This window comes from Prionailurus bengalensis, chromosome A1 (genome assembly GCF_016509475.1).
Source record: "Prionailurus bengalensis isolate Pbe53 chromosome A1, Fcat_Pben_1.1_paternal_pri, whole genome shotgun sequence".
NCBI lineage: Eukaryota > Metazoa > Chordata > Mammalia > Carnivora > Felidae > Prionailurus > Prionailurus bengalensis.
Window position 1 is genome coordinate 123,800,391 of NC_057343.1, and position 19,639 is coordinate 123,820,029.

At 40.6% G+C, this 19,639-nt stretch overlaps 1 protein-coding gene across 3 annotated transcripts; it reads right to left on the reverse strand.

The window, feature by feature from the left end:
- Window positions 1-2,182: 2,182 nt before the first annotated feature.
- CA1H5orf46 (chromosome A1 C5orf46 homolog) lies at window positions 2,183-18,422 on the reverse strand. Of its 3 annotated transcripts, none has more exons than XR_006298716.1 (4): window positions 18,055-18,422; window positions 11,973-12,151; window positions 7,188-7,245; window positions 2,183-3,167 (listed from the first exon to the last, which is right to left on the reverse strand). XR_006298716.1 is itself a non-coding variant. In XM_043590497.1 (4 exons), the coding sequence occupies exons 1-3, from the start codon at window positions 18,311-18,313 to the stop codon at window positions 7,197-7,199; spliced, it is 444 nt and encodes a 147-aa protein (XP_043446432.1). In that variant the 5' UTR covers window positions 18,314-18,413; the 3' UTR covers window positions 2,183-3,167; window positions 7,188-7,196. The 3 variants fall into 3 exon arrangements, 2 of the variants coding, with proteins under 2 accessions (XP_043446432.1, XP_043446431.1); XM_043590497.1 differs by having other exon boundaries at window positions 12,016-12,151; window positions 18,055-18,413; XM_043590496.1 differs by lacking the exon at window positions 7,188-7,245 and having other exon boundaries at window positions 12,016-12,151; window positions 18,055-18,418.
- Between the last annotated feature and the right edge of the window lie 1,217 nt (window positions 18,423-19,639).

The following is a 19,639-nucleotide window of genomic DNA, read 5'->3' on the forward strand; positions in this document are numbered from 1 at the left end:
CTGCTTACTGCTGGCAGCCGCCATGGCGCGAGCCTGCTTGTCCTCAGGAGGCTCCCGGTTATTATATACCTTTTCGGCTACCACCAGTAAGTCCTGCAGACTTTTTTCTCTTAGTCTATCTATTTTCTGTAATTTTCTCCTAATGTCTACGGCCGATTGGTTTACAAAGGCCATGATAACAGCTGCCTTGCTTTCTGGAGCTTCTGGATCCATGGGGGTATAGGTACGGAATGCCTCCATGATCCGTTCTAAAAAGGCAGCCGGAGATTCATCTTTTCCCTGTTATACATTTCCTACCTTGGCCAAATTGGTTGGCTTTCTAGCAGCCATTCGGAGAACCCCCATTAGAGTCTGGCGGTAGACCTGGAGCCTCTCCTTACCTTCTGCCGTGTTGAAATACCACTGGGGCCGAGTTAAGGGGAAGGAGGAATCTATCTGAGCCTGGTTGGTGGTGGGATTCCCGTCTGCGCGCGGAACTAGTTTTCGGGCCGCATTGAGGCTTCTTTCTCTTTCTTCAGTCGTGAACAGGACCTGCAAAAGCTGCTGGCAATCGTCCCACGTGGGCTGATGGGTAAAAAGAACAGAGTCTAATAAATCAATAAGCCCTGCCGGTTTCTCGGAAAACTTAGGATTCTGAGCTTTCCAATTGTAGAGGTCACTAGTGGCGAAAGGCCAATAGTGATGGGGCTGATTCCCCTCCGCATCTGGGGGTCCGGTGGCTCGCAGGGGCAGAATAGTGGAGTCGGCAGTGGAGGCAGATTGCTCCCTCTGAGCCCTTTGTCTGGTAAAGGGCGGGCTTCCCAGTGGAGCGTTTCCGCCTCCCACTCTCGGAACAGCGTCTGCCTCCCCCGGAGGGGGAGGATGGTGTTCTTCCAGCATCCTAGAGGGGTTACATGGGGGAGGAAAAATTAATTCTTCTTCAGTACTCCCCTGCAGGACAGGGTAGAGGGGTGCTGAAGGCTGGGTAAGACTTTTCTTCTTCTTTGTCCCCTGCAAAGCAAGAATGGGTTTGGCTCCGGAGGGAGCGGGGCTAGGAAGGGCTTAAGCCAAGAGGGTGGGTAGAGGGGTAGTCTGAGTCTGTCCCATAACGTCCGTCCAGTAAGTCCACAGAACAAAACAGAGAAACACAGAAACAGACAAACAGAGGGCCCCTAGAAAGTCTTCCAACTCCATGGAAGCAAAACTGAAAGCTAGCTTAGACCTTTGAGGGGATTCCAAGTCCCTCCAAAACCGATGAGGGGATTTCACGTCCCTCCAAAGACGACGGCCTCACGCCGACCTGCGGGAGCGACCCGCCTCGTCTCAGACCTTTGAGGGGATTCCATGTCCCTCCAGAAGGGAGGATCGGAATGTCTTCCGAAACTCCCGGCCCATGGTCCTCCAGTGCATCCACTTAGACCACATCGGGCACTACCAGAATTCCAGAAATGAGCTCACACAGAAAAGACAGAACAAACAGACAGACACTAACCATAGCCAGTCAGGCTCTCCGGGTTGGGGGTCCCTCGGGGGTCTTGGGGATCCCGGACGAGCCCCCAAATGTTATGCCCAGAATTCATGATCCCCAAAGACCACTAGGGAGCTGAGTCCGATGCAAAAGCAAAAGAGCCTTTATTCGAGCTAGCTCGAGCTCAATCCCCTACCTGCACCGACGCAGCGGTGAGATACCAGGGAGAGAGCGAGTTTCAAAAGGACAAAGGTTTTATTGGGGCCTAGGGGCAGTTGGTGAGGTAATGGCTATGGCCTGAGCCGATTGGCTGGGGAAGGGTCCGAGTCCTGTTAGGCAGGTGAGGGGGGGGGTTCCTCAAGGGGAGGAGGTGTGGTCAAGGTAAAGGACACAGTACAAGATGGAGTCGGCCGGCATAGGCCCGCCCTTTCATTAACTAAGCTTATGCTTATAATAATTTAGCAATATATATGTATATCAAATCATCACGTTTGTACCTTACACTTACACTATGTTATATGTCAGTAATATATCAGTAAAGCTGGAAAAAAAGAAGAAATTGGCACAGTCTCTGGAAAATGCAGAAGGTGGCTTGTCTGAATTTATTGCCGAGAGTGTATTTTCAGTATCTTGAACGTGTATTTTCAGTATTTTGTAGGTGTTCACTCTTTGTTTAGTTACCTATATTATTAAAGTCTCTTTGTGCTGCATGCAAACATATTCTGGCTATTAAAATAGGAAACAAGACAAACAAAAGATTTATTGGAACACTGGAGTCACTTTCAGAGCCGCAGTGCTTTGGAAGGACCAGTCTCAGGACAGCTTGTGAGAACTCATTAGCAGTAGTACAGAGATCCTATATTCTAGATATGTAATTATCATCAGCTCCATGATTTCAGTCTGGTCTTAACTGTCCACATCAATAATTCTGGGAGAATCTTTCTGGCTCCACTGGGTCAAGTTTTACAGGCATTCGATTCTCTATGACCTAGTGGGCAAGAGTGACAGCAATGGCTACTGGGGACCTGCCTCTGTGTGATGAGGTGGTGAGCAAATATAAGAGCTGCACTAGACTATTTGAGGACTCTTCCATCCCTGATACTCTATGCTATTCTTTGAGAATTATAAAGACTATCTGGAACAGTAATAATCTAGTTAGTTAAAAAAAAATGTTGGCTTTTAGTTTACCTAGCCCAGGAGAATAGGCTCAGATGTATTTGAAAGACTTTGCAAAAGGATAGATGAAGCTCTTAACTCTGAAACTTCATATGTTTTTAGGAGTTAGAGTTTGTTCTTTGGAGTCCGTTTCAAATTCCTTTTTTGTCATTTACTGATTGTGTGACTTTGGACTTGTTACTTTATCTGAGCTTTGACTTTCTTATTTTGAACCATTCTTTGATTATTCTGGCCAATAATCACTTTTATATATTTTATATTTTTTGCATCATTAAACTTTAAGGATGCTCAGGAAAGTTACTACCACCAACAACAAAAATCTCATTTAAAAAGGGATGTGACCCCTAAGAGGACACATGTCCTCTGACTTCTAGAGGCAAGAAGGCAAAATCAGGATGTTCAGAATAAGCTGTATTTGGTTGAGCCAGGTCCTGAATCCTGAGAACTTGCTTGGAGCTGCTTTGGGGCCTCGGACTCGTGAAGCAGAACTGGAAAAGCAGGATTTGCTCCCCTTGGGTTATTCTGGAGCCATGTTGGGTGTGTCCTTAGAAATACAAGCCAGATAGAGGGAAACAATTACCAGCTATAGAGGGTTTAAGATTTAAGAAAAATACAGAGTTTCTAATCTTTAACATTTGCATGCCTCCACACTTTAAAATGGGAGATGATTTATAATGAAATCAACTATAATACATATTTGAGGAAATAAGCAACAACAACAAAAATGAAAATACAAGATATATGTGGTAAGGATGAGCAACAAGGATGAAGGGAGAATGCTCACAGGTTAAACTCAGAGATGAAATGAGTCATCAGATTCACTTTGAGTTTCTGGATAGACATGAAAAGAAAATGAAAGAAATAGACCATGCGACAAAAATCTTAGAAGCAGTTTTTAGGGAGGACAATTTTTTTTTCCTCTAAATTTTGCAGGAAGCTTTTCCCATAAGACGTCATGGAGTGGATATTAAGTAAAGTCATGCCCAGCTGCGGTTTTGCTCATCAGCTGCATGAGCATTAAATGTATTTAGTGCCCCCCTCCCCCTGCCCCCACACACGCCCAGTGTATTTATTCCCAGGTCCCTCCCTTGGAAGTTCTGACTCAGGAAGTCTAAACATGTGATCTACTGGGTCCATAGTATATTTTTTCTTAATTGAAAACATGTAATTAGAAATTAAGATTCAGAAAGTACTTTCCTAATTTTTATTTCTTTTGATAATAGCCTAGTGAGGTTCATCAGATTTTTTTTTTAATAAGAAAGGTAATTTATACCTTAAGGTGTCTAGTGACTTAAGACACTAGGGGACTTGAATCCTTATGATTCATTTCAAGTGATGCTGGACAACAGGAAATATGATTTTAAGTCTATTAAGATAAAGAAGTTTTACCAATGTGATTGAGCAGAGGTTGGGAGGGTCTCAGATTAGTTAAGTGTCCAGTCTATTGGATGATTTGCTTTTGAGACCTTGCCCCACTTTGTTCATCATCTGAGAATGTGAGCAGAGGTTCACCTTCTTGGTAAAGATCTTTTAATGCCCACTCCTTTTTCCAGGTGTTTCTCCTTATGTCCTTCCTCCAAGGCATGTCCAAGGCACTTTTATACATAACTGTATCGTTTCCCTCCACAGTCCTGGGGTACACTGTCCCAACTGATAGCCCAGACTATCGACTTCTCAATGGCTGGATATCATTATTTATCTTGATAGTACTGGCAGAATAGTAGGTACCGATGAAATAAGCACTAAAAGAATAAAATATGTAAGAAAGGGGCATATGTTGTAGAAGGAAGATGGGATATCTATGTATCTATTTATCTATCTTAATTTAGGGAATATGTAGAACTTTGGCCACATTTTGTATACTGGGGCATTGCTGTGAGTCACTTAATTCTAAAGTGGTGACTTGATTTTGATTAGATGTGGCAATTATCATACATGTGCAACTTTTAAAGCTACTTATTAAATTCACAGTCACTATTGTTTAAAGAGACACTCCTGACCAAACCATTCAAAATGTAATCTTTGCCTTAGAGGCTTCCTTCTTTCTAGCCCAATTTTTTAATATCCCTAATTGAGCCATTCCTCCCAGCCCATTAGAGCATCTATAATTGCTTCATGAATCTACTCAAAGTTTTTTTTATGCACAGTTAAAAAAAAATCTGGCATTAAGATCTGGAACAATTAAGTTCCCAAGATTTTTAACATTTTCATAAGGAGTAAAGTGAAACTCAAGGAGGCCAATAGACAACCAGTAAGTAGCCAAGTTAGAATTTGAACTTATTTTTTCTCTGTGTCTTCTGCTCTTTCTAACCCTTCATATTGCCTTGTCTGTTGGACTGGCTTATACAGTGAACTGCTAGGGTAGCACTCTAAAGATTAAGGGTGTGGGTACCAATGGGTAGAGGTATATCCCAGCAGCCTGAATGAAATCAGCTAAGGGGTCAGGACACCTGCAACAAGAGGTAGGCTATTCCCTGAGATGATGGAAACAGAAACATGCAAACATAAGTGAATGTTTTTAGAAACTTAGCTGGCTTTGGCATGAGAATCAGATGTGTCTGGGTTGGGCTTGTTTTGATTCTAATGCCCAGGACTGACTTCTGTCCTTAGAAGCTCATGGAAAAGAGTGGGCTAAGTCCCTGAGTAATCTGATAGTAGGTTGCCGAGCTTACATTACTAAGACCTAGGTTAGGAAATGAAGACAGTAGGGAAAAGGAGGATTCCTAGACAAGATACGAAATAGAAGTTGAGAAAGGCCATGCTTCCTGGAGATGCATGTAAGGTAACTCAGTTAACCAAAGGTGTAGTGTTTTATTTCTATGGGAAACTTGAAGGCCTGTGTAAGATCACATAGTGTTTTCAAGTGCCTCCTCCTACAATGGTCTCTGCTCTCCACTAGCACAACTGCTTAGTAACAGAAGGCACACCCCAGAATGAGGGTGCCTATGTTCACATCTTTCCCTCTTCCCTTACTAACATGGCCATGTTAGTGACTTGGTCACATTCTTACAAAATTAAAGAAGAGGAAGAATACCATGTCATAGTGGTGTTTGAATTAAATTAGGTACTACATACATGACACTCTGCTTAATGCCTAATACAGAGTAAGTACTCAGTTCATGCTAGCTGCTGATATAATAGTTACCTTCCCAGCTATATCATTTCTGTTTTGATATTTCTGTCTTTTCAGGAAAGAATAGAATAAGGAGAAAGCAGGTGTTTCTGAGCGCTCAGACTATACTGCTTGTAGTTCCCCCTTATTTGTGGTTTTGCTTTCTGTGGTTCCAGTTACCCACAGTCAACAGAGGTCTGGAAGCAGATCCTCTTTCTGATATAATGTCACATCATCAACAGAAACCTAACACTGTATCACAGTGCCTGTGTCATTCACCTCACTTCATCTCATCTTGTAGCCATTTCATCATCTCACATCATCAAAAGATGAGGAAGGGGGAGTACAGTACAATAAGATTTTCTGAGAGAGAGAGAGAAACCACATTTACATAACTTTTCTTGCGGCATATTATAATTCTTCTATTTTATTATTAGTTACTGTTGTTAATCTCTTACTGCGCCTAATATGTAAATTAAACTTTATTATAAGTAAGCATGTAGAGGAGAAAACATATATATGGGATTCGTACTATCTACGGTGTCAGGTGTCCCCTGGCATCTTGGAATGTATCCCTCACAGATAAGGGGGGACTACTCTAAATACAACTATATGGGACTAGAGAGCTTGTTAGTCTTTTCTCCTGGAATGAGGTTCAGCAGAGCTCACTCTTCTCATGAGTAACTAACTGCACGATTACATGGGCCCTTCTATTTTAGTGCACACACTCCCCTCACGTCATAGGTGCTATGTGCGCAAGGCAAGTTACTGATAGCATTGTAGCAGGACCAGGTCTCCTAACTCCCAGTGGTTTCTTGTTTCTTCCCATAGTTGGGCCTCCTCTCTTAAGATAATCTTATTAGGTCAGTGACTTTATGGTGATAAAAAAATACTTCTATTTAAAATTAATTTTAAGAAACTATTGCAGGGGCGCCTGTCCACCTAATGGACAGTACAGGTCTAGAAGTCCAACACACGTAGCTCTAGTCCTTTGGGAGCTCTTGGGATTCAATGAGAAACCTCAGTATCCTGATAATAATGTACGTGTTTGTGATTAAGATTGTCTGAATGGAGGGGACAGTCCAACCAATAATGATGTTGGTTAAGCGTCCAACTCTTGATTTCGGCTCAGGTCATGATCTCACGATTCATGGGATGGAGCCCCACATCGGGCTCTGTGCTGTCAGCTTAGGATTCCCTCTCTCCCTCTCTCTCTGCCCCTTCCCTGCATATGCTCTTGCTCTCTGTGATCTCTCTCTCAAAATAAATAAATAAACATTTTTAAAAAATTGAAAAAAGAAACGAAAGCGAAAACAAACCAAAAAAAACCCTGCTTTTTCTGCTTATAAGTAGGCATGGGGGTGCCCAAATCAATTGAATAAAATAAGACAGATCCTTTTTCTTTGTTAAATATTCTATTATTTTAGTTGTAAATTGTAAGTTAAGAATCACCTGGGGAAGTCACTTTGCTGAATGTTCTCCTTGTTTATCATCAAATTCCATAAATCCTCTTAAAAAATAAAAGAAAGAGAAAAAAGTGGATTATGATTGAGATTAAGCAAGAATATTAGAATGATCACTAGGATGTCTTATAATGTTTGAGCCACTATTTTTTTTCTGCAGATTTTCCAATATCATAAATAAAATAAGATTTAAGACTTCCATAACATTTGTAGTTTGCAAGCTATTTATGCACGATTATCTCTTTCAATTTGCCAACAAATCTATTCATGGGTGTCTATTCACATATAAATTGTATAAGACAGATATTTTGGTGTATTTGTTTAGTAACATATCCCTAGTAACTAGAACAGTGCCTGGCATATAGTATAAATGAATAAATGTTGGAATTAAATATTAAATAAATGGATAAATTAATTTTTATCTCATATGGTATATGAAAAAACTTCTAAAGCTCAAAGAGATTAAACAATCTGTCCCAGACACATGGCTGATAAATGGCAAAGCAAAGTCTAAAACTGGGATCTCCAGGATCTGAAGTTAGTATTAGAACCATTAGGGGCGCCTGGGTGGCGCAGTTGGTTAAGCGTCCGACTTCAGCCAGGTCACGATCTCACGGTCCGTGAGTTCGAGCCCCGCGTCAGGCTCTGGGCTGATGGCTCAGAGCCTGGAGCCTGTTTCCGCTTCTGTGTCTCCCTCTCTCTCTCTGCCCCTCCCCTGTTCATGCTCTGTCTCTCTCTGTCCCAAAAATAAAATAAACGTTGAAAAAAAATTTTTTTAAAGAACCATTGTACTGAAAAGATAAAGATGATTAAAATGTGGCCTGTGAGGAGTTTACAGTCTAGTGGAAAAAATAGACACAATCAGATACAAGTAATTTAAAACAACTAGAGGGAAAGAAAATCGATGTGAAAGTTCCTACAAAGCATAATGAAACCCAAAGTATGAATACCTGCATGTTGTAATCGTAGGGGTCTGTGATGTCTTCATAGAGCTTATCTTTGAATTGGACTTTAGAAAATGATTAGACTTTCTAGGTAAACAGAATGGAGTTGGAGTTGGGGACCAGACCTTGTTGGCAGATGGAAGAGCCATGTGCAAACATGTTAGGGGTTTATACATACATGACCGGTTCTGAAACAAATCATTTGTCATTAGGGGCATCGGGTGTTTGACTTCAGGAGTGAGATATGCAATTGATTGGCTTCAGGGAAGAACATTTAACACCAATTGAATGCATTTGTTCTGATTTTGTAGGCTGTGGAAATTCAAGAAAAAAGGTTTCAAGAATTACGGTGATGGAACCTAATTTGTGTTTTTACTGTATAACTCTGGTAATAAGTAGAGGATGGTTTGGAGTGAGGACAGACAGAAACGGTGGAACTCACCATAAATCTAATAAAAAGAACTCAGTAAAGAGGTGATGAAGGACTCCACCAGGCCAACTAGTCAGTGGAGTTGAAGAAAAGGAATGATACAAGAGAAAAATTTAGAAGTAGAATATTCAGCAATGTGATGAAGGTGGTGACAATCAAGAAAGATCCACAAGGACCCTGAGGTTTCTGGATGCCAGGTGGGTGGGGATGTGACATGTGAGGAGATAAGGAACATGTGAAGAGGAGCAAGTTTGTGGGGTGATGGGTTTGGGGAGCAGTTGTAGCAAGCAATTAATCATTTCAGTCTGTAGCTCAGAAAAAAGAAGGCAATAGACATCTGATTTTGGAAGTCATTGGATTCCAATACTACCCATGTGAAAACCCATGCAGGTTACATTTGGAGCTTTGAAGACAAATATTTAAGGGGAAGATACATAAAGAAAAGCCCTATAAAAAGAATGAGAAAGAGTGGCTAGAGGTAGGGAGAGAAACAGGAAAATGCCATGTCATGGAAACCCAGCAGGTGAGGGGAAATTCACAACAATTGGAGCCTTTGGTGGGGGGGTCAGAAGAATTAAGAATATGTATATTTTTCAGAACAATGGTGACCAGAATCCAGTTCACATGGCTCTAAAGTAATCCAGAGTGGAGAAGGTGAGCTATTGTATTCACTGTCCTGAAAGCACATATCTAGTATTTTTACGTGCCTGACACACTACTTAGGCATCAAGATAAGGAGTAAATAAAGACAATTCTCATTTTTATCAAGTACCTCATTCCTGTCATTCTGTCTTTCTACTCAAATCTCACTGAGTCTTTTAAGACCCAGATTGCATCTCATCTTTGCTATAAACATACCCCTAAGTGTCCTGGTATCAACCACAGCTCCTTTCTGTAGAAATTGCCTGTGATGTTTTGCTGACATTTATCTTATTTAGCATATTAGTCATTACTGCTTTTGCTGGGTCATCATACCATAAGGACTGCAAATCTTTGAGAAAGGATTTACATTTGAGTTTTTTCCTTCAAATTTCTGCCCCTACTTTGTGTATACTGAGTGCTTAGAAATACTTCTTGATGATCTCCTCCCACTCCCCATCCCCATCCTATCTATGGTCTTCCCTTGGACAAAGGACAGCTAGATTTTTCCCCTGAGCAAGGACTGCTATGTCTTTCAACAAAGATCCCCCAGGATTTCTCAGTCAAATTGCAGTAATAGGTTTTATATCTGATCTTGAAGATACCTTTCCTTAATTAATCAATTCAACAATTATTCACTAAGTGCCTCACTTAACCTATAAGGTACTGTGTTAGAGCCAGAAGCTAGTTAGATCTGGTCCCTATTTTCATATAGCCACATGATTGAAAATAAAGGTGGTGATATATGTTATAATTGCACAAGATAAAGTAATAGAAAACTAGGGAATGAAAGAAGATAGTGTTAATAAGAGTGATTATAGAATTGTTTTCTGAGGAGGTGACTTCTTAAGTTTATAAATTTTGAGAGAGAGAGAAAGAGAGAGAACGCCAGCAGGGCAGGTGCAGAGAGAGGGAAAGAATCCCAAGCAGTCTCCATGCTGCCAGCACGGAGCCCGAGATCACGACCTGAGCCAAAATTAAGAGTCGGACACTCAACCAACAGAGCCACCCAGGCGCCCCTCTGAGGAGGTGACTTTTAGATGAGCTGCAGGAGAAGCACTAGCTACAAGAGAAGGGAAGAGCCTTTTAGGCAGAAACGAAAGCAAGGTCAGAGAGCCTGAGATGGTTTTAAGTTCCAGAAACAGGAAAAACATCATTTGCATAGAAACAACGAGGAACAGAGAAGATGGTTGAAGTGGAGTTGCTGGTCCTGAACCCTGAGCTGACAGCAAGCAGTTCTCCAGTATTTCCAACAGTGAGCTTCCGGGGTTAACAGAGAAGAATAAAAGCAGTATTTTTTCATGTCTGGGGAATTCCCCAGGGAAGGAATAAAAAGAAATATTGTTTCAACTCCTTGCTTGCTGTTGTTTTGATTTACAACAATAGGAATTCAGCTGGAGTGTAATTTGTACTTTGTACATAGTGGGCGTTGCTCCTGCTTGCTTGTCAGTTTCTTCTTGTTTACATTAACAGTCATTGTAACTCAGCAGTTGCAAAAGCAACCACAATAGAAAAATAACAATGCAAAAATAAATATCTGTGAGTTTCAATAATTTGTGCATAAGGATGGTATGCAGAATCCTGTCCATCCACATGATAATATATTGGTCTAAGCAGATCACAGATTACAACATGGCCCCTGATGATTTCTAAAGAGAAGTGATTCTTAATCTGTTATTGGTCATAGACCCCTTTGAGAATCTAATAAAAGTCAGAAGCATTTTCCTTAGAAAAATGCAAAGATGCACAATTACACAAAATGTGAATAAAAATTTAACGGGTATGCGGACCATCAAGGGCCAGCATTGTAGTCCAGAGCATTTCAAAATTGATGGGATATCAGAATTACCAGAAAGCTTGTTCTCAAGTGTACCCTTAGCTTTGTTCTAGGAAGACACAAGATGGGATGAAGGAAAACTCATTTTGTATAAATTCTCCAGGAGAGTATAGACCACACATTGTCAAACTCTGCTTAGGGATCTAGGAAGGAGAGAATTAGAGGCAGAGACTCCATGAGGTGGAGATTGAAAGCACCTGGGAATTCAGAACAAACTGGATCCCAGAGAGCTGAAAGTGGGGAGATTACTGTGGGGCAAATAAGAACAGGGTGAAGTAGATGTGAAAATCAGAGCCTGTGTAGACTGGAGTAAGATGTGTTAGGAGTTGTGTGCAGGGGCTCGGAAGCAGGTGGAGAACATTGGGAAGATTCTGGGCTGTATGCGCTGCCACCATGGCAATCCCTCATGATCAACACTCATATGAGAGGTTCTCCAGATTGTCTCTGAGGAGAGATCACCTAGTCTCTCTAACCCTTTTGAGTTTCTCAAACTAGAAAATAAAGGCGGGACTCACCACATGTATCACTAATGAACACATCACTACCCACCACCTTCACCAAAGAATTACAGTGCCTGCCCTGGGTGGGTCCTTTATTCCTTTAACTTTACAGATGAGGAAACTGAGGCACTCAGCGAGGGAGGGCCTTGCTCAAGGTCATCCAGCCAAGTAGCACATGTGTCAAGACCAGAACCTGGCTTTCTGTTCCCTGGTCCAGTGCACTTCCTCCTTCCTACTTGGTCTCGAGATTTAAAATATTTTACAGAAGCACTTGTTGGAAATGCGTACACTCCAAAAGAGTTCAGGGAAATTCATTCAGATGCAAATATATCTCAAGATAGGGCAATACTTTTCAACTCAAATAATACATTGTCATGCACCACAGTTTTGTTTCTCATTCATTTTAATGCAATGCGGTCATTACCAACAGCAAACTGGACAAAAGCAAGGTTTGTCACAGTGCTTACGTGCTCCTCGTCATGGAGCGGAGGATGAACTCTACTGCATTCTCAATGATCTCTGTGCCCAAGAGGTTTAGGAATTTTGGAAAATCTGGCTCTGTTTTTTTGTCTGAGTCATCTGGCTTGTCATCTGGTTTGTCATCTGAAAAACAAAACAGAATCTCAGAAGTGATTTTCTGCAACAAGAAAGGGAAGCCTCTTTTCTTTGAAGGGAACCCTTAGACTGCTTTTTACCCCCTTTCATTAATTATACAGCCTCGTACAGTTATATTTGTTGAACATTTAATGCCTGCCTGGCCAAAGTCATCACATGCATCATCTCAGTTGTTCCTAAAAACAACAGGTGTCGATACTTAGGTAGACGTTGATTTCCTTTCTGGTTGAGAAAATTGAAGCTCATGGAAGTTAAGTAACTTGTCCACAGTTAAGCAGCCAGTTCCAGCATTGAAATACAGAATGCCCATTTTAATGTACTTTTCTCCATGCAATCCCGGCAAGCGGTAATGAGAATAATGATGGCATAATAACGGGTAGCATTTGTTGAGCATATACCTATGTCAGACAAGCTGATATGTTGTTACATCATTTTATTCTCACAGCAGCCCTGTGAAGTAGGCAAAACTCTTATCTCAAGTTTAAGTTCAAGAAGTGGAAGTTGAGAGAGGTTTACGAGCTGGTTCAAAGTCACAGAGTTAGCAGCCAAAACAATTCAATCCCATGTCTGACTAGTACTAAAATCTGGACTTGTAAGCACTCTGTGCAGAACTGCATAGTGCCCCCCCACCTTATTAACGATAGAAATATCTTTGTTTCTTTATATTGTCTAATTTTTCTACCACAGAGATTACTTATAAAATACAAGTTATCAACAACAAAAATGAGCTGAATAGCCTTTGACAGCAAAGCTACGATCTAACCACAAGCACAAGATTGAAAGTAGAATAATAAGGATGATGACAAGGAGAAATTCTATCATTTGTACATCATTTTATAGTTCTGTTAATAATGACTTTGTAAATGCTGTGTGATTTTACCCTTGACCAGTCTTACAAGGGACGCAGTTCTTAGTTCACTGGACTAAGAAACTGAAAGGATTAAGTGACTTGCAAGAGACCTCGCAAATAGCAAGAGAAGATGGAACTATAAATTCAGGTTTCTTACCCTTAACTTTTAATCAAGTGCCTTTTGCAATGAGGACCAAGGGTCCAGGGAGTGAGGTTGGTGACATGCAAGTTCCTTTGGGGCGTTTTGGCTTTGCTTAGTGGTCTCACTGGTTCAGGAGATTAAAAGTAACGGAAGAGTGGCAGTTAGTAGCTTCAAGTGGACTCCCCTCTGGACGCTGGTGCCAGGATAAAGTGGGATTTTTGTCTTTTAGTTTTAGTGTAGCCTCACACATAGTGTTGCCAGATTCAGTAAATAAAAATACAGGATACCCAATTAAATGTCAGATACACAACAATTTTTTTAATTTTGGTATAAGAATGACCATGCAATATTTAGGTCATATTTAAACTAAAATTGTGGGACATCTGGGTGGCTCAGTGGGTTAAGCGTTCGACTTCAGGTCATGATCTCCGCGGTTTGTGAGTTTGAGTCCCTCATTGGGTTCTGTGCTGACAGCTTGGAGCCTGAAGCCTGCTTCACATTCCATGTCTCTTTATCTCTCTCTGCCCCTCCCCTGCTCACTCTCTCTCTCTCTCTCTCTCTCTCAAAAATAAGTAAACATTAGAAGATTATTCATTGTTTATCTGAAATTCAGATTAGACTGGGTGTCCTGTATTTCACATGGTAACCCCACCACAAGTTTTGATTCAAAGAGTTCCAACATCTAGGCACTGTTTGCCGACTCTGAATGAAGGAGACATAACTAGCTTTTAGTGTGGAGGCTGTCAAAAATTATGTTAGAAGGCTTGCATCTGTATTGTATCCTAAAATAGAAACTCTTAGTCAAAACATGTGGCTTTCGATTTTGCAAACATTTGTTGTTTACTATGCCACAAGAAAAGATTTGATAGGAGCACCAGACTGGGACCTATAACCAAAATCAGTATACCAATTACTTATTCATTCAGCTGTTAATGTTTTCATTAAGTATTTTTTTTTTCAGCTTACTATTGGGTACATAGCATATGCTAAGAGTTGAGATATGAATGAACATACTAGACATGATCCTTACATAAAGTGCAGGGCCACCTCAGTGACCAGAATTGCTCTCTGTTCTCATCACTGGAAGAAGGAAAGATAATGCCAACTGAGCAGGTACTGGGATTGTGTTTTCATGATGTGCCTTAATCTTTATTTAGTTCAGTGAAGGTATTAACAGTTTTATAGAAGAGAAAACAGGTGCTCAGAGAAGTTAAATGACTCACCTAAAATCATACATCTAGAATGTGGTTGAGCCAGGGTTTGAACCTAAATTGTTTTAACTACACAGAGCACATTATCTACATGATATAATACTATCTTCAAGCAGTTTCCCCTGAAGACATTTACCAGGTACAAAACAGCAATTCCTTGCATGAAAAGTGAGTTCCTTTTTCCCGTGTTGCTATATGGTTACTTGCATAATAAGTTAATTTTATTGACTTTTTATTTTAATACGACACAAATGCTAGCCTGTCAATATGCAAAGAGCCCTAGTTTGGAATATGTGTGAAGTTTGGATCATAGGCCCCAGTCCTTGAACCACATCTATATTAGGAGGTTTTAGAGTATGATGGACCATATGTTTTGGAGTCCTATATACTTGAGTTTGATTCTTGTCTTCAACAAAAAAAAAATCCACCATGGAACCTTGCACACAATTCTTAAATACTTTGTCTCTCAATTTATTCATTGTGTTATTGTCAAGATTGAAAGGTATTTTATATATCTTTCACATGTAAAATATCTATGAAATGTGTATATATATATGTGTATACACATATATATATACACATACATACACTACTTATCACAGTACCAGGCCCAAGGTAAGTCCACAATAAATGCTTGCTGTATTATCATGAATATATATTATATATAATATAATGGGTGCATATATATAATAAATTATATATAATATATAATAATGGGTACATATATTATGAACTATAATGTTAATAATAATAATAGTAGCAACAAAATGATTAATATTAGCTTTTTCCTGTAGTGCTTTAGGAGATTATGAAAATTTAAAAAGTGGTTAAAATATTAAGAAATTTGAAAATGTTGAAAAACAAAAAGAGGGGCGCCTGGGTGGCGCAGTCGGTTAAGCGTCCGACTTCGGCCAGGTCACGATCTCACAGTCTGTGAGTTCGAGCCCCGCGTCGGGCTCTGGGCTGATGGCTCAGAGCCTGGAGCCTGTTTCCGATTCTGTGTCTCCCTCTCTCTCTGCCCCTCCCCCGTTCATGCTCTGTCTCTCTCTGTCCCAAAAATAAATAAACGTTGAAAAAAAAAATTAAAAAAAAAAAAAAAGAAAAACAAAAAGAAACAATAAAAATCAAATTTGAAATACTGTAAACAAACTATTAAAGCTAATAGCAGAATATTTTTTCTTTTCAAATATAATATGGACTGGCCTTTATTTACATTAACTACTTGGTTGAGTTTTTCAGTCAATGTAATTATAAAGTTCTGAAAAAAATACAGTGCTGCTGATATTTGTATAGTATTTATTGTTTACAAAGTGATTATAAAGGCATATTCATTTGACCCGGTGAAGTTGATTGTTGTCCCATTTTACAGATGAAGAAACTGAGGTTCAAAGCAGTGAACTGATTGAACCAGTTTTAGGGTTTATGAGAGACAGCTGGGGACCGGTCCTTAGGCTATAAATCTCACCTTTCACTGTGCTGTGTTGATTACTTAAGGAGTTGATGGACCCGGTAGTGTCTGAGGCCACCTCTTTGGTAATTCTGTTATAAATCTTTTTTTCTTAATTTTTGTTAATGTTTTATTTATTTTTGACAGAGGAGAGAGAGAGCGACAGAGACAGAGTACAAGTGGGGAAGGGGCAGAGAGAGAAGGAGACACAGAATCTGAAGCTGGCTCCAGGCTCTGAGCTGTCAGCACAGAAGCCCAGTGCGGGGCTTGAACTCATGAACCATGAGATCGATCGTGACCTGAGCCAAAGTTGGACGCTTAACCAGCTGACCCACCCAGGTGCCCCTGTGATAATTTCATTAGAGTGTGTGTCTGTATATTGTGCTGGTGGACTGTGGGTGGCTGAGGGTGTTGTTGAGTTCTGCCAAGTTACATTTAGAAAAGCAAAAGGCTCTGTTACTAAATATTTGCACTGGCTTTGTTTTCTGACCTATCCTTCTGAATTGAGACCAGTCAAGAGCTCACCATATTCTGCAGGCCAAAAGTAATGAGAATTTTGCAAGCTGCCTTGTGGCCCCCTATATCCTTGGAACGGGCATAACAGAAGTAAGCATGGGGCATGTGGGTGGCTCAGTCCTGTTAAGCATCTGAGTCTTGACCTTGGCTCAGGTCATGATCTCACTGTTTGAGATCAAGCCCACATCAGGCTCTGTGTTGACAGTGCTGAACCTGTTTGGGATTCTCTCTCTCCCTCTCTCTCTGCCCCTTCCCTGATGTTGCGCTCTCTCTCAAAATAAATAAATAAATATTAAAAAAATAAATCTTTAAATAAGAAGTAGGCACTTAATCATAACGGACAGAATGGAGGGACTGGGGATTTCAGACCCAGGCATGCCACGTCTACATGTGTCTATGCCCAAGTGACTTTCCTTCTGCAAGTTTTGTCTGTCAGCCTGCCAAAGGAGCATGATAAAACTTGGCATTTTTACTTAAGAGGATTATTATGAGAATCAAATGAGATAATATGTGATAACAATAGCAGTTAATATTTATTGGGTGCTTATTAGGGACCAGATGTTTTTACAGTTTTTGTCTCTAATTTTCATGATAACTTTATGAGAAAGTTAACTATTGATATTCCCTTCAACGTGTGAGGCCCAGACAGGTTAACTAACATGCCTGAAGTTAGATTTCTGATTAATGGTAGAACCAGGCCTAGGAGTCTTACTCCAGAGTATACATTTTTTTCCCCTACAAACATTATTAGTTAGAATCATCAAAAAATAAATTCCCCTCCCGGCTGTCAAGAAATTTATAATATGATAGTGTCGCGGTATCACATGACTACATAAGAAAAAAGGTCATTCCAAACTTCATTCATTCACTGAGGGTAGAGGCTGTAATTGAAGAATATTTGAATAAAAATCCTTTCTTTTTGTTAGAAGATCTGCCTCTTGGGGGACTTTAACACTCCACTTACAGAAATGGATAGATCATCTAGACACACGGTCAATAAAGAAACAAGGGCCCTGAATGATACATTGGATCAGATGGACTTGACAGATATATTTAGAACTCTGCATCCCAAAGCAACAGAATATACTTTCTTCTCGAGTGCACATGGAACATTCTCCAAGATAGATCATATACTGGGTCACAAAACAGCCCTTCATAAGTATACAAGAATTGAAATTATACCATGCATACTTTCAGACCACAATGCTATGAAGCTTGAAATCAACCACAGGAAAAAGTCTGGAAAAACTCCAAAAGCATGGAGGTTAAAGAACACCCTACTAAAGACTGAATGGGTCAACCAGGCAATTAGAGAAGAAATTAAAAAATATATGGAAACAAATGAAAATGAAAATACAACAATCCAAACGCTTTGGGATGCAGCGAAGGCAGTCCTGAGAGGAAAATACATTGCAATCCAGGCCTATCTCAAGAAACAAGAAAAATCCCAAATACAAAATCTAACAGCACACCTAAAGGAAATAGAAGCAGAACAGCAAAGACAGCCTAAATCCAGCAGAAGAAGAGAAATAATAAAGATCAGAGCAGAAATAAACAATATAGAATCTAGAAGATCTGCCTCTTGTCTCCTAGTCCAGTGCTCTTTCTTCATTGCCCAAAGTCCCCTTCCCCCCTCTCCCCTTTATGTTCTGGAGCAGTGCTGCCACCTCCCTGCAATCCTAGCTGACAGTGTACAAGGTATGAGCTGCGGCCAGAAGCACTTACCTGCCTGGCAAGTCAGGATTAAGACCAGTAGTCCCAGGACAATCGTCAGCCGTAGTGCTGAGACAGCCATGCTTGTAGCACTGGGTATCTGTGCAGATAAATCATTCAGATGTACCCGAAGACTTCCTCCATTTATAGGGCATTTATAGGTGACATCACCTGCTATGGAATTTAGGTTGTTGCTCAAGATATCTGCGCAGCTTGCTGTTGGATCTCTACTGATGAACCCTGCCCTGTCTTTTAAACCAAAGTTTTTCATATAGGGGAAGAAAACCCCTGTTGATTTTTCTACTGTGTATTTTATAAACAGCACTGGAGTAACTCTTTTAGAGAGACTTCCAGTGCCAGCATTGATGATTCGATAGTTATCAGGCAGAGTTACAATGCAGGGCCAGGGAGGAAGCAACAAATCAGATTGGTGAGGTGTGCCTCCTCCCCTAACCCCCTCCCTGTGCACTCTGCTTATTTTCCCATGCTCTGAACTAATTGCTTGTCCGCACATGGGCACGCCCATTCACACCCTCATGTCTTTACCTCATGTTCTTTAGTTTTCCCTGGACATCCTCCCCATCATCTCCCTTAGAGCATTTCTACTTATTCCTCTGGCTCAGGTTTACATGCCCCCTTCCCTGGGAAACCTTCCTGATGATGATGATTCCACCCCACTCCAGACAGTTGCTCTATTGTTTGCCTTCTAGAACCCTGGCATGTTGTTTGAGAACTAAGTATTTGAGTTCTCTTCTTCTTTGGTCCATGTATCAAAGGGCAGAGTGTTTTATTCACTCCTGAATCTTCAAGGGGCTTAGTATGGATTTTCTAATTGGTCTCAGCTTTGACTTCATGTCCTTGGGAAGCTTGCTGTGGTTCTTCCCGGCAGAGGTGGACACTGTGCTCTGTGCCTGATTGGTGTGTGTTTACCGTCTCCACCAATACGCTGTAGGTTCCTTAGGGTCAAGACTATCTTCTTCAGAATTGAATTCATGTCACTCAATGCATGTATCAAACATTAAAAAAAGAAAAGAAAAATAAATTTTTGCACTCAGTGAAAAAGAATATTGGGATTGAGATGCTACTATGGATTTCGGGTGCAAAATACTATCCCTATGGAATACAAGCGCTCAATGGGTTAAAATTTGGTTCAAGTCTATATGACATTGGTTATCCTGATAACTGCTAATCCTGATAATTTATCCTGATAAATTTAGTTAATTGGGATGAGGCCTTAGTTTAGGAACTAAATAAACTTCCTAAACTTAGAGATTGACCAAAACATATACACTGTATCAGAGGGCCCTATCATATTAATTGAGGTGTGGAAACCAGAGGCTTGTCTGGTGTCACAGAACCAAGGCTAGGACATAGCCCTCTGACTCCCAGGTTAGTACTTCTTGCAAGGCAACACATTGCTCTTAAAAGCCATCAGGCAGCTCTGCTTGGACCCTTCCAGGTCTCTCCAACCTATCTTCTTAAAAAGACTCTGATCCTGTTTCTCCTATGCAAGGGGTTTTGATCTAGAGATAGTAGTCCGTAGTAGAAAGGTTTCAAAAGTTAGATTTATGCCTTCAGAGTCACTACTTAAGATTGA

Excerpts from the sequence above, each read along its gene's own strand:
- CA1H5orf46 (XM_043590496.1), bottom strand. The coding sequence starts at position 18,313 with ATGAAAAACTTTGGTTTAAAAGACAGGGCAGGGTTCATCAGTAGAGAT. Across the intron at positions 12,152-18,054 it reads AATCCTGACTTGCCAGGCAG|ATGACAAACCAGATGACAAG; the intron begins GTAAGTGCTTCT and ends TTTGTTTTTCAG. Across the intron at positions 3,168-12,015 it reads CGCTCCATGACGAGGAGCAC|GACACACCCAACATGGCTCC; the intron begins GTAAGCACTGTG and ends TGTATTTCTAAG.